The sequence below is a fragment of the Vicia villosa genome, linkage group LG5 (assembly GCF_029867415.1).
Source record: "Vicia villosa cultivar HV-30 ecotype Madison, WI linkage group LG5, Vvil1.0, whole genome shotgun sequence".
Classification (NCBI taxonomy): Eukaryota; Viridiplantae; Streptophyta; class Magnoliopsida; order Fabales; family Fabaceae; genus Vicia; species Vicia villosa.
Window position 1 is genome coordinate 60,158,537 of NC_081184.1, and position 9,411 is coordinate 60,167,947.

General features: G+C 35.6%; 1 protein-coding gene across 1 annotated transcript; it reads left to right on the forward strand.

Moving 5' to 3' along the window:
* Window positions 1–3,370: 3,370 nt before the first annotated feature.
* LOC131601691 (lanC-like protein GCL2) lies at window positions 3,371–6,266 on the forward strand. Its single transcript, XM_058873557.1, has 6 exons — window positions 3,371–3,651; window positions 3,738–3,916; window positions 4,014–4,125; window positions 4,673–4,789; window positions 4,906–5,220; window positions 5,616–6,266. Exons 1-6 carry the CDS (start codon window positions 3,466–3,468, stop codon window positions 5,952–5,954), a joined length of 1,248 nt encoding a protein of 415 aa, XP_058729540.1. The 5' UTR covers window positions 3,371–3,465; the 3' UTR covers window positions 5,955–6,266.
* The last annotated feature ends 3,145 nt before the right edge of the window (window positions 6,267–9,411 follow it).

Here is a 9,411-nt window from a genome sequence, read left to right on the forward strand (position 1 = left end):
CTTTGAAAGTTGATAGCGTGAGAAAGTGTAACTGCAGGTCCTTGATAGCGTGTATGGAAATTAGTTTATTTGACAGGTCCTTGAGATCCAAGTGTGTATGTTAACTATCAATTTGAAAAAGTCAGTTGAATTTCTGTCATATTTAGTGTTGATTTTATGCTTTTCACATAAGGAGAATGATTTTATGTCAATCAACTCCAAAAAGGCAATTGAATTCCAAAATGACAATTGATTTTATGGCGATCTTATGAATTTGGTAAAACTATATATGTGATGTCCAAGTGATTTTATACAACAAAAGTCATCTAACTATATCAGTGATAAAACTACACTGTGAGTCATGCTTTTCACAATTGGTCTTAAAAACTTCTATGAGTTTATGAAACAGAAAGAGACACACTACAGACAATTACTTGCTTTATTAATATCCATCACTACAAGAATTTGTGGTCATATACTCATACTTGTGTATTTGATTGATTCTTACTTAAGCAGATGCACTACAGAATAAATATTCTCAAAATTTTCAAAATCAAAATCAATGATAATTGGGACACTATAACAAAATTTCCATTAAATTCTACTGGCTCTCATATTCACATATGGTATATAATACCGAGGAGGGATGAATGGGGTGCCACGATGAAGATTGATGCCCTTCATGCAGTCAATTTATGAGACAAACTAATAGCATTGATATGTTGGAGATGTACTGCAGCCAGATGTCCTTTCCAGGTTTCTCCCGCTCCACATGCGACTTCAAAATTCAGAAGTTTCTTCTGCTTCCTGTAGTAATCTTCCAACATCTTTGACTGCAGATGAAATATAGACACAAAAACAAATTAATACAAGTATTAACACATAGTATCTAGTGTATTAGAACCCAAGATAAATAAATGAGCTTGTGGATATGTTCGTCCTGTGATTTATTGGTTGGGGTCCAGGAACTGGTTGTAAAAATATGTTGTTGGCCTAGAGTAAATTTATGAAGTCCTAGTTCCTTTTTCATTATATCCTCTTGCGGACATTTGAAATTCACCATTAAATCAACATGAGAAATGTGATTGAGAATATCCTGCAAAATAGACAGTCAGGTAACAATCCAAATTTAAAAATGTTGCATACAAGCAGTAGACAAATTACTTATGATGACGGGGATGTATATATTGATCCCATCATTAATCCATTTGAATCATTAGCTACTGCAGGTTCTGAATCAACTTCAAGATACTGTCAGGCCTTAGGACATGGCTCTAAACCTCTGGTAGACTCCTCATTTCCTCTACTTCCCATAACTACCAGCAATGGCTAACAAAGGTCCAAACATGAGTTTGAAGGTTCATTAAGCAATACTATGGAAGCACGTTTGCGTCGGCATGGCAACAAAATTATATTTGTTATTAACTATGTTCATTCAAAAAACTGATGGCAGGGGCACATATCCAGTCAAAATTAATTTTATGTCATGAGTATTCCAATCAACACAGTGTAAATCTCCATATCCATAACCAAACGATTAATACAAAAAGTATGATTTATTTACCTTGATCATGTCAGATACCATCGTGCATGTGAGATCAAGAAGGCTTTTGATGTTCAAATAGTTTGCAGCCTACAAAGAAATAAATTTCAAACCATTAAGAAAATATCAACAACCTCATCCAACACAACACTGCAGAAGTAATAAAAATATGAAAGTAAAAGGCAACAACAATCATAGAATGTAGAGTTGCAACAGCAATAGAAAATGGTGAAATAGATTAGTTATCAAAGAAGACCCAGAACAATGATTAGAAAATATATCATAATCAACATTTTGATTTTCTCATCAATAATCCAGTTAGTTTAAAATGCAACATTTCAAACATATAATTATGGACAACTATAAGGAAATCATTCATGTTTTCAATTGACTTATTAGTAGCAAGATGTTTACCTCTATATGCTTATATAGTATAGACAAATACACACAAAACTGATACAAATATTCAAATAAATCATTAGTATAATGCATATAATTGTTAGTGTTATGATTGAAAACAAAATAGTTATTATAATCACTTGAATTGAAAGGAATTGATAATCATGGTCCACAATTACATCACAGATAGAAGAAAGAAAGCTTCATCATCAAATTACAACATTGAATTGGTTTTAAATAAATATTTTGAATTTTTAATCAGATCTAAATTGGTTCTAAAAAATTAATCACATGTTTAAAGATCAGTTATGAAAATTTAAGCTCATTACTTAATTTATGTTTTTATTTATTAAAGAATAAACTTAGGAATATGTTTCAATAACCCTCACCCATAAAACTCCATGTTGAGGCAAACTTGAATATTCCTATTTATTAGAGACCTCAAATCTGCTGTCATGTGCAGCTTGCCATAGAACTCACACAGAACTCTTTATTGAGGTAAACATGAATATACCTGTCAATTAGATTTGAGTACTCCAAATATTAAATTTCCAATACAAAGAAACCCATAAACATCAAATCTTCAGGCTGTATGTGTTGAACCTGCAAATGAAGAAGAAGCTATTAACACAATGAAACCCATAAAAATGCTCAAGAAATTTGAACACAGAATCTATGAGCAATGAACCGAACATGAAAATACAACAAAGATATGGAGAATTGATAAAGAGGAATGAACATGTTTTTGCAACCAACCCATCATTCATTTACCTGTGATTTTCAATATGTACATGTCCTGCAGAATCCAACCTCTGAGTTTGCTTTTTTCCTTCAAATCCATTATCATCTTCTCCATCTTAGCAGCGCAATCGATTACTAGTAAATGCACAAATCTTGAGCAGCGCAAAAAATGAGAAACTGAGACGAGGGGGAAAAGGGCGACGGAAAATTTAAGGTTTGGGAGAAAAAGGGGTAGGAGGGATTTAGGGTTTTGGGGTGAGAGAGAATGCAGAGAAAGAGAGAATGCAGAAAGAGAGAAGGTAGACAAGTGACAAATAGGGAGAAAGAGAGAATAAAGGAATTTTGAAAAAGAAAAGAGGGGGAAACATTAAATATGGGATTTTGAAAATGGGATGTAGTTGCCACTTGGCATAATCCTTGATTTTTATTGGACAACAAATGTGTATTTAGTCGATTACTTAAAAGGGCATTCATTAGTGTAAATGAAAAGTGAGTTAAAGAGTAATATAAGGTGTTTGGTGACATGTCTCATTCTTAGTTAGGTAGTTGATTTTTTTTTACTGATTAAAAAAAATCATCCAATCCATATCTATCTGATCCGTCCATTTTGTCACTCTTACTAGTAATGATGGGTAAAAACAAAACAAAAAAAAAACATTTGCTGTTTGCATGCCACGCAAACACAATTGAGGAGGTGGTTTGAAAGAAAATTGGTACACAAGTCAGACTCAGAATCAAAATGGTAACATCGTCTTTCTTCTTCACTTATCTCTCTTTGCCATTTTCTTTCTACACCCGAAGCCATGTCGGATCGGTTCTTTCCGAATCCCATGCCCGAATTCGTACTCGAAGCTACGCCGGCAACCGAACAAGAGCTACAAGAAGCCGTCACCGTCACACCCGGTGACTCACTCCAGAACCTCCTCGCCATGCCCCATTCTCCACTCTTCGAGCGTCTCAAACGAGCTGCCTTAGACCTCAAAGAAACCGTATCATACTCATCTTCTCTTTCTCATTAAACTCTTTCACACACGTTTCTCATATAACACACAAGGTGTTTGTGTTTATGTGTCAGATAGTGCTGGAAACGTGGGGCTTATCTGGACAGCGTGTTGGTGATTTCACTCTCTATTGTGGCCTTCTTGGCACCGCTTTTCTCCTCTTTAAGTCTCACCAAGTCACTGGCAACACCAGCGATCTTACTCTTTGCGCCCAGATTATCAAGTCTTGCGATGCTGCTTCTGTTCGTTCTAGGTTCTGCGTCTCAATCCACTATCCCTTTTACGTCTTCTGTTTTTCTCTGTGGTGGTTCTATTGTAAAGTTTCTTACTTTTCCATTATTGGGTTGCAGGGACGTCACCTTTATTTGTGGGCGTGCTGGTGTTTGTGCCCTTGGGGCTGTGGCTGCAAAACATACCGGTGATGATGAGTCCTTGAGGTACTACTTGGCTCAGTTCCAAAAGGTATTGCAATTTAACTATATTATCAATTTATGTTGAAAAATACTAAAGAGTAACCTTATGGCACTTGTTGAGGAAACAAATATTGAAATTTTGGGTTAAAGGATGGTGTAGTCAACTTGTTGAAGTTTACATTTTTTCATTTCTAATGCAAAGTTTCTAATTTTTGCATTCTTAACAAGTGTGACTGCAATGGAATCAGATTCATTATTTTGCTATGTAGCTTATTGGAACTTCAGTTGAAAGCACGTCCCATGTTTGATATGTGTCTGACACATCGACACATTTGTACATTCAATACCACTACTCATCACTATCGCGCCTTGGGTTAGTTTTGGTGCTTCGTATCTTTTGTAGTGGTTTATGGGTTGAAATTTAATTACTGGGAGCCCGAAAAATTGATTACTGAAATGAAGGTGTATAAGTGATTATCTGCATCCCAAGCATGCCTGATCATAACTGCAATTTACTAACTAATCATTTCTATTTTGTTGGGGAAACAAATCCCAGCTCTACTTGCTTAACTAAGCTTCGTGGTTGTGGGATGTAGATTAAGCTACCAAAGGATCTTCCTGATGAGTTGTTATACGGGAGGGTTGGTTTTCTATGGGCATGTTTGTTTTTAAACAAGCATCTTGGTCAGGGGACTATTCCTTCCAGTTATACTGTGAGTTTATTCTTCAACGTTTGTTATTTTTTCCTTTGGTAAATTGTTATTATGCATTGGATTGGGACAAAGAATCGATAAATACAACGGGGTTGTGTTTCTAAATATTTCTTTAGGCCACGGTTGTGGATGAGATTATAAAAAATGGAAGGGCTTTGGGTCGAAAAGGAAAATGTCCTTTGATGTTTGAGTGGTACGGAGAGAAGTATTGGGGTGCTGCACATGGATTGGCTGGGATTATGCATGTCCTTATGGATATGGAGTTGAAGCCTGATGAGCTTGAGGATGTTAGAGAAACTCTTAAATACATGATACTTAACCACTTTCCTAGTGGAAACTATCCTGCTAGCGAAGAAGATAAGAGGGATGTTCTCGTGCATTGGTGTCATGGAGCTCCTGGAGTGGCTCTCACACTTGTCAAAGCAGCTAAGGTCAAAACATGTTCAATGTATTCAGTTGATAACATGTTTTTATTATAAATGAAATCTCATGATAATTTGGCAAGTTGCAACATCATTTGTGGTAAAATCACTTTATTGCCTTTGTGGTTTAGGTTGATTAAACACTCATTACCTTTTCATTATTGATGATTTCACATGTTACGAGTACTCTGGAAATTTTTTTTGTCATCCATATGCCAGTATACTATTGAATTTTCCATCTCATTGTTTCTAAATTTGAGAATCTCATACAAATAGGTTTGAGACAATGGTTGTGTCACAATCTTTGATATTATGCAAAACCTTTTTCTAAAACCCAATGTAGGAATCATCTTTGTGTTTTCCCTATCATTTATCACTTGTAACCTTAGGGAAAAAATCCTCAGGTTTTTGGAGATAAAGAATTCTTGGATGCAGCTATGGAAGCCGGAGAGACGGTTTGGAGTCGTGGTTTGCTCAAGCGAGTTGGGATTTGCCATGGTATCAGTGGGAATGCCTATGTCTTTCTGTCACTTTACCAACTTACTGGGAACAACAAGTATTTATACAGAGCCAAAGCTTTTGCATGCTTTTTGCTTGATAGAGCCCACACTCTAATATCTCGAGGAGAAATGCATAGAGGTGATAGACCTTATTCACTGTTTGAAGGAGTGGGAGGCACGTCTTATCTCTTTTTGGACATGGTTGATCCTTCCCAGTCTAAATTTCCTGCTTATGAATTATGAGAATCTGCACTTTTTAGAAAGGATGACTGTTATAATATAACCAAGGTAAATTTGACTGTAGTGTAACAAAAAATGGGGAGAGCCTAAATATACTTTAATTCTATAAGTTTGTGTATGTGAGAATTCAGGATTGAGCTTCAATTTCTTCCTTAATATTTGTGTGTTAATTGAAGGATATGCTTGGTTATACTTCATCCTTTTCCCTATGACATCTTTATGCAAGATTTGTATGCAATGACTGAAATTATTGGCCTATGCCTCATCTTTGAGTGTTAAGAAATTGAGTTTTGAATGAATTGTCTTTGAATTTAATCTTTGGCATTTGGCATAGGACTCTAATAAACTTTTCTAGTTCCTATGACATGCTGTAGCTTGCAGATCTTCAATTTTTACAGGGTAAACATCTCAAGATTAAGAAGCATGAAAGGCGGATTGCTTAATTTATTTGATCCTCATAATAATGTTTTAAAATTATATAGATTGACCGTTATGTTTCAAAATTTGCCTATCATCTCAATTAATTGGCAAAAATTCCATGAGGTCTTTTATCTTATTTTAGTTTAAAGAATTTGTTCTCTATCTTTCTTTTTGTTTAAAAAAATTGGTCTTTTATCTTATTAGATTGACCGTTACTGTAACACACTAGTCATTTTATTTTTTAACGAGGGATTGGTCATTTAGGGGCGTCCTACTTGAAAAGTATATTGATGTAGCTTTAGCTATTGTGGAATTAGTAAGACATTAGTTTTATGATAATCTGAGTTGCTGCCTTCTTTGATCCTTGCCATGTGTATATATAAAAGTCTTAGTAAATCCCTATGATTAAGGTAGCTTAATGACCTTCAATGATATTGTTTCCCCAGTTTAAACGTGGTAATTAATTGTCATATCCACGCCAGCATTGGGTTAGTTGGCCGAGCTGATCTCCTGACTTAGGGCGTATTGAATGTGAAGACTCTTGTCTCTTTATGGCAGGCTCTTCCAACCTCGTTTAAAGTAGCCCATAGCTTGCCCATTCATCGTAGGTAGGGTATTTTTCAGGATATTAGTCAAATTTTATTTGTGGGGCTTATCTCACTAAGCCTGAATGTCACTATGTTAAAATAGATCTACCGATATGCAATCTCCCAAACACGAGGCGTGTAAAGGCGAACTTCTTTGAGTGTAAGACCATGACATTAAATAGATTTCAAGCACGAGGCGTATAGGGGCAAAGTGCTTTGAGTAGAAGACCATGACATTACATAGTCCTCCAAGCACGAGGTGTGTAGGGACAAAATGCTTTTAAGTGATAGATCGATCATTATCCATGGCCAAGTTTGGCAACTGGTTGGTATCCTCGTGATTTAGAGATCTGGACTCTATTGTATCTCTTGTTCTACCTTTAGTAAGTTTCTAAATATCCTTTTTAGTTGTTGTAATGATTACAAAACGGCTTGGGAACAAATACGTCAGTCTAGACTCTTCAGTCTTTTGAACTTCTGAGAATTATAACTCTTAATGTTGCATACTCCATGTCGGCCACTTTACATTTGAGGGGTTTTAGTTGTTAAATAACTTTGCACATTTGACTTTTCAACTCCAATGTTTCAGATTCTTTTCATTTTGTAACGATTTATTCTTCATATGTGGTCTCTACTTTATTCTGCTCGCCACTTCTTCTTGAAGCTTCCTTGAAACCAGGTATTACTTCTTACTCTTAGGCATATTTTATTTCTTGTCCTAGCCATAATATTTATTCATAAGTGTGATTTGTCTAAGAAAGTTATCGAATCCAAAATTGATTTTGAGAAATATAAAGTATGGACTTAATATCATAGGAGTTTGAAACGGGGTAGTGGGCAAGTAGATTAGAGGTTTGTTGAAATGTAAATGTTTGGTAATTACAATATCTTATCTAACTATAGTTCAAACAACACCTTGCCTAGTGATAGTGTCGCTGACTTGGTATCTTCTTCCTCAGGGATGACTAGGTTTATTATGGCGCTTTCAACTTTAAGGAGTCATGTCTTCAGTGAGGAAGTTATGAATACTAATTTGCTATACACAAATGATGATTAGGTTAAGCCTTACCAGGTATTTCTACATCTATCACACACCGACAATGAGGCTGATGTGATTTTAAAGCCATGCGTGAAAGGTGAAAAGGCATGCATGCGGCAACCTTGTGTTGTAGATGGTGAATACTTATACTTCTACACTAGAGTAATTGTTTACTTTAGAGTTTGAATATCATTTGTTATCTTTTAAGTTAACATTTTAAAGGCCATCAATGTTGTCTCCTCCAAACTTCATTCTAACAGTTGAGTCTTTGTTTGAAGATTCAAGATTCTTTGTTGGCCACTCGACAATATGTCCTTTCCCGACACATTATTCTCATTCTATGAGACAAAAGGCATTAATTAGGGAGGATGGTTTTATGTGAGCGTCCTAAGAATGGCTCTCTTTTCCTCTTACTCTTTCAACTAGAAGCACTAAAAAGATAAATTTGACCGTATTTGAGGTAGGAGTCATTGTCTAAAGGTCATGTATGAGAAGGATGATACATATAGGTTTCCACTTTATTGGATAGGCGAGCCTCTTTCGATCACATGCTCTGATCCCAACAAACTTAGCGAGATGGGGAAAGAAGGGTTTGATTTCCTGAAAACATTTAACTTTATGAATGTTAAAAATCTAATGCCATATGAGGGAGACCTTTCGGTGTTAATAGGGTTCCCAAGTAAGGTGGTTTTTATTTATTTATTTTGGTATTAAATATATGCTCCCTCTTATTTCTAATCCTTTACTTTCATTTTTTTTAGAGAGAATGACTCCCCTTACTACTGCGATAAAAAAAGAGATGATGGAAAAGGCGAAAGCTCGAAGGGCAAGGTTGGTTCTCCCAACCATTAAAGTGACCTGAACTATTTTCAAACCCGTGCCCCTAAGAAGGGAAAACTTTTTATGTCGTTCTCGTGTTTATTGTCCAACTACCCATTGCTCCTGTGAATATGATGTCGCCTCTTATCAAGAAAATGAAGGTGGATCTTAGTAAGGTTCAACTAATTTTGATATAACCACGTTTATAGATTTGGAGGTAGGGAGTTTTCTGGAAGGCGGTAACATCAATTTCTTAAAAAGTAGATTTTCGGCGTCTTCGATGAAGAATAATTTCACTTTTGGGAGAAATTTTTTGACATGCTGTCATTGGCGTTCATCTTACAGGATCAAAGACTTAAAGATGTATACTTCTAGAGTATAATTCTGCTTTACACAACTTCTTCAAATGATTTTTCTTTAGAGTTCTAAACTACAAAGCATTGCTTGCAAAACAAGTAAATATGTTATTCTGATTTTTCTTTCTATCTCCTATCTTCCTTGTAGGGTGCCTTTGAGCATGCGTTGTCTTCTTCGTTAGAAGACGATTCTTTATATTTTTCCCCAAGGTTGAATTCTTTCCCTCTTCTTTGTTCAA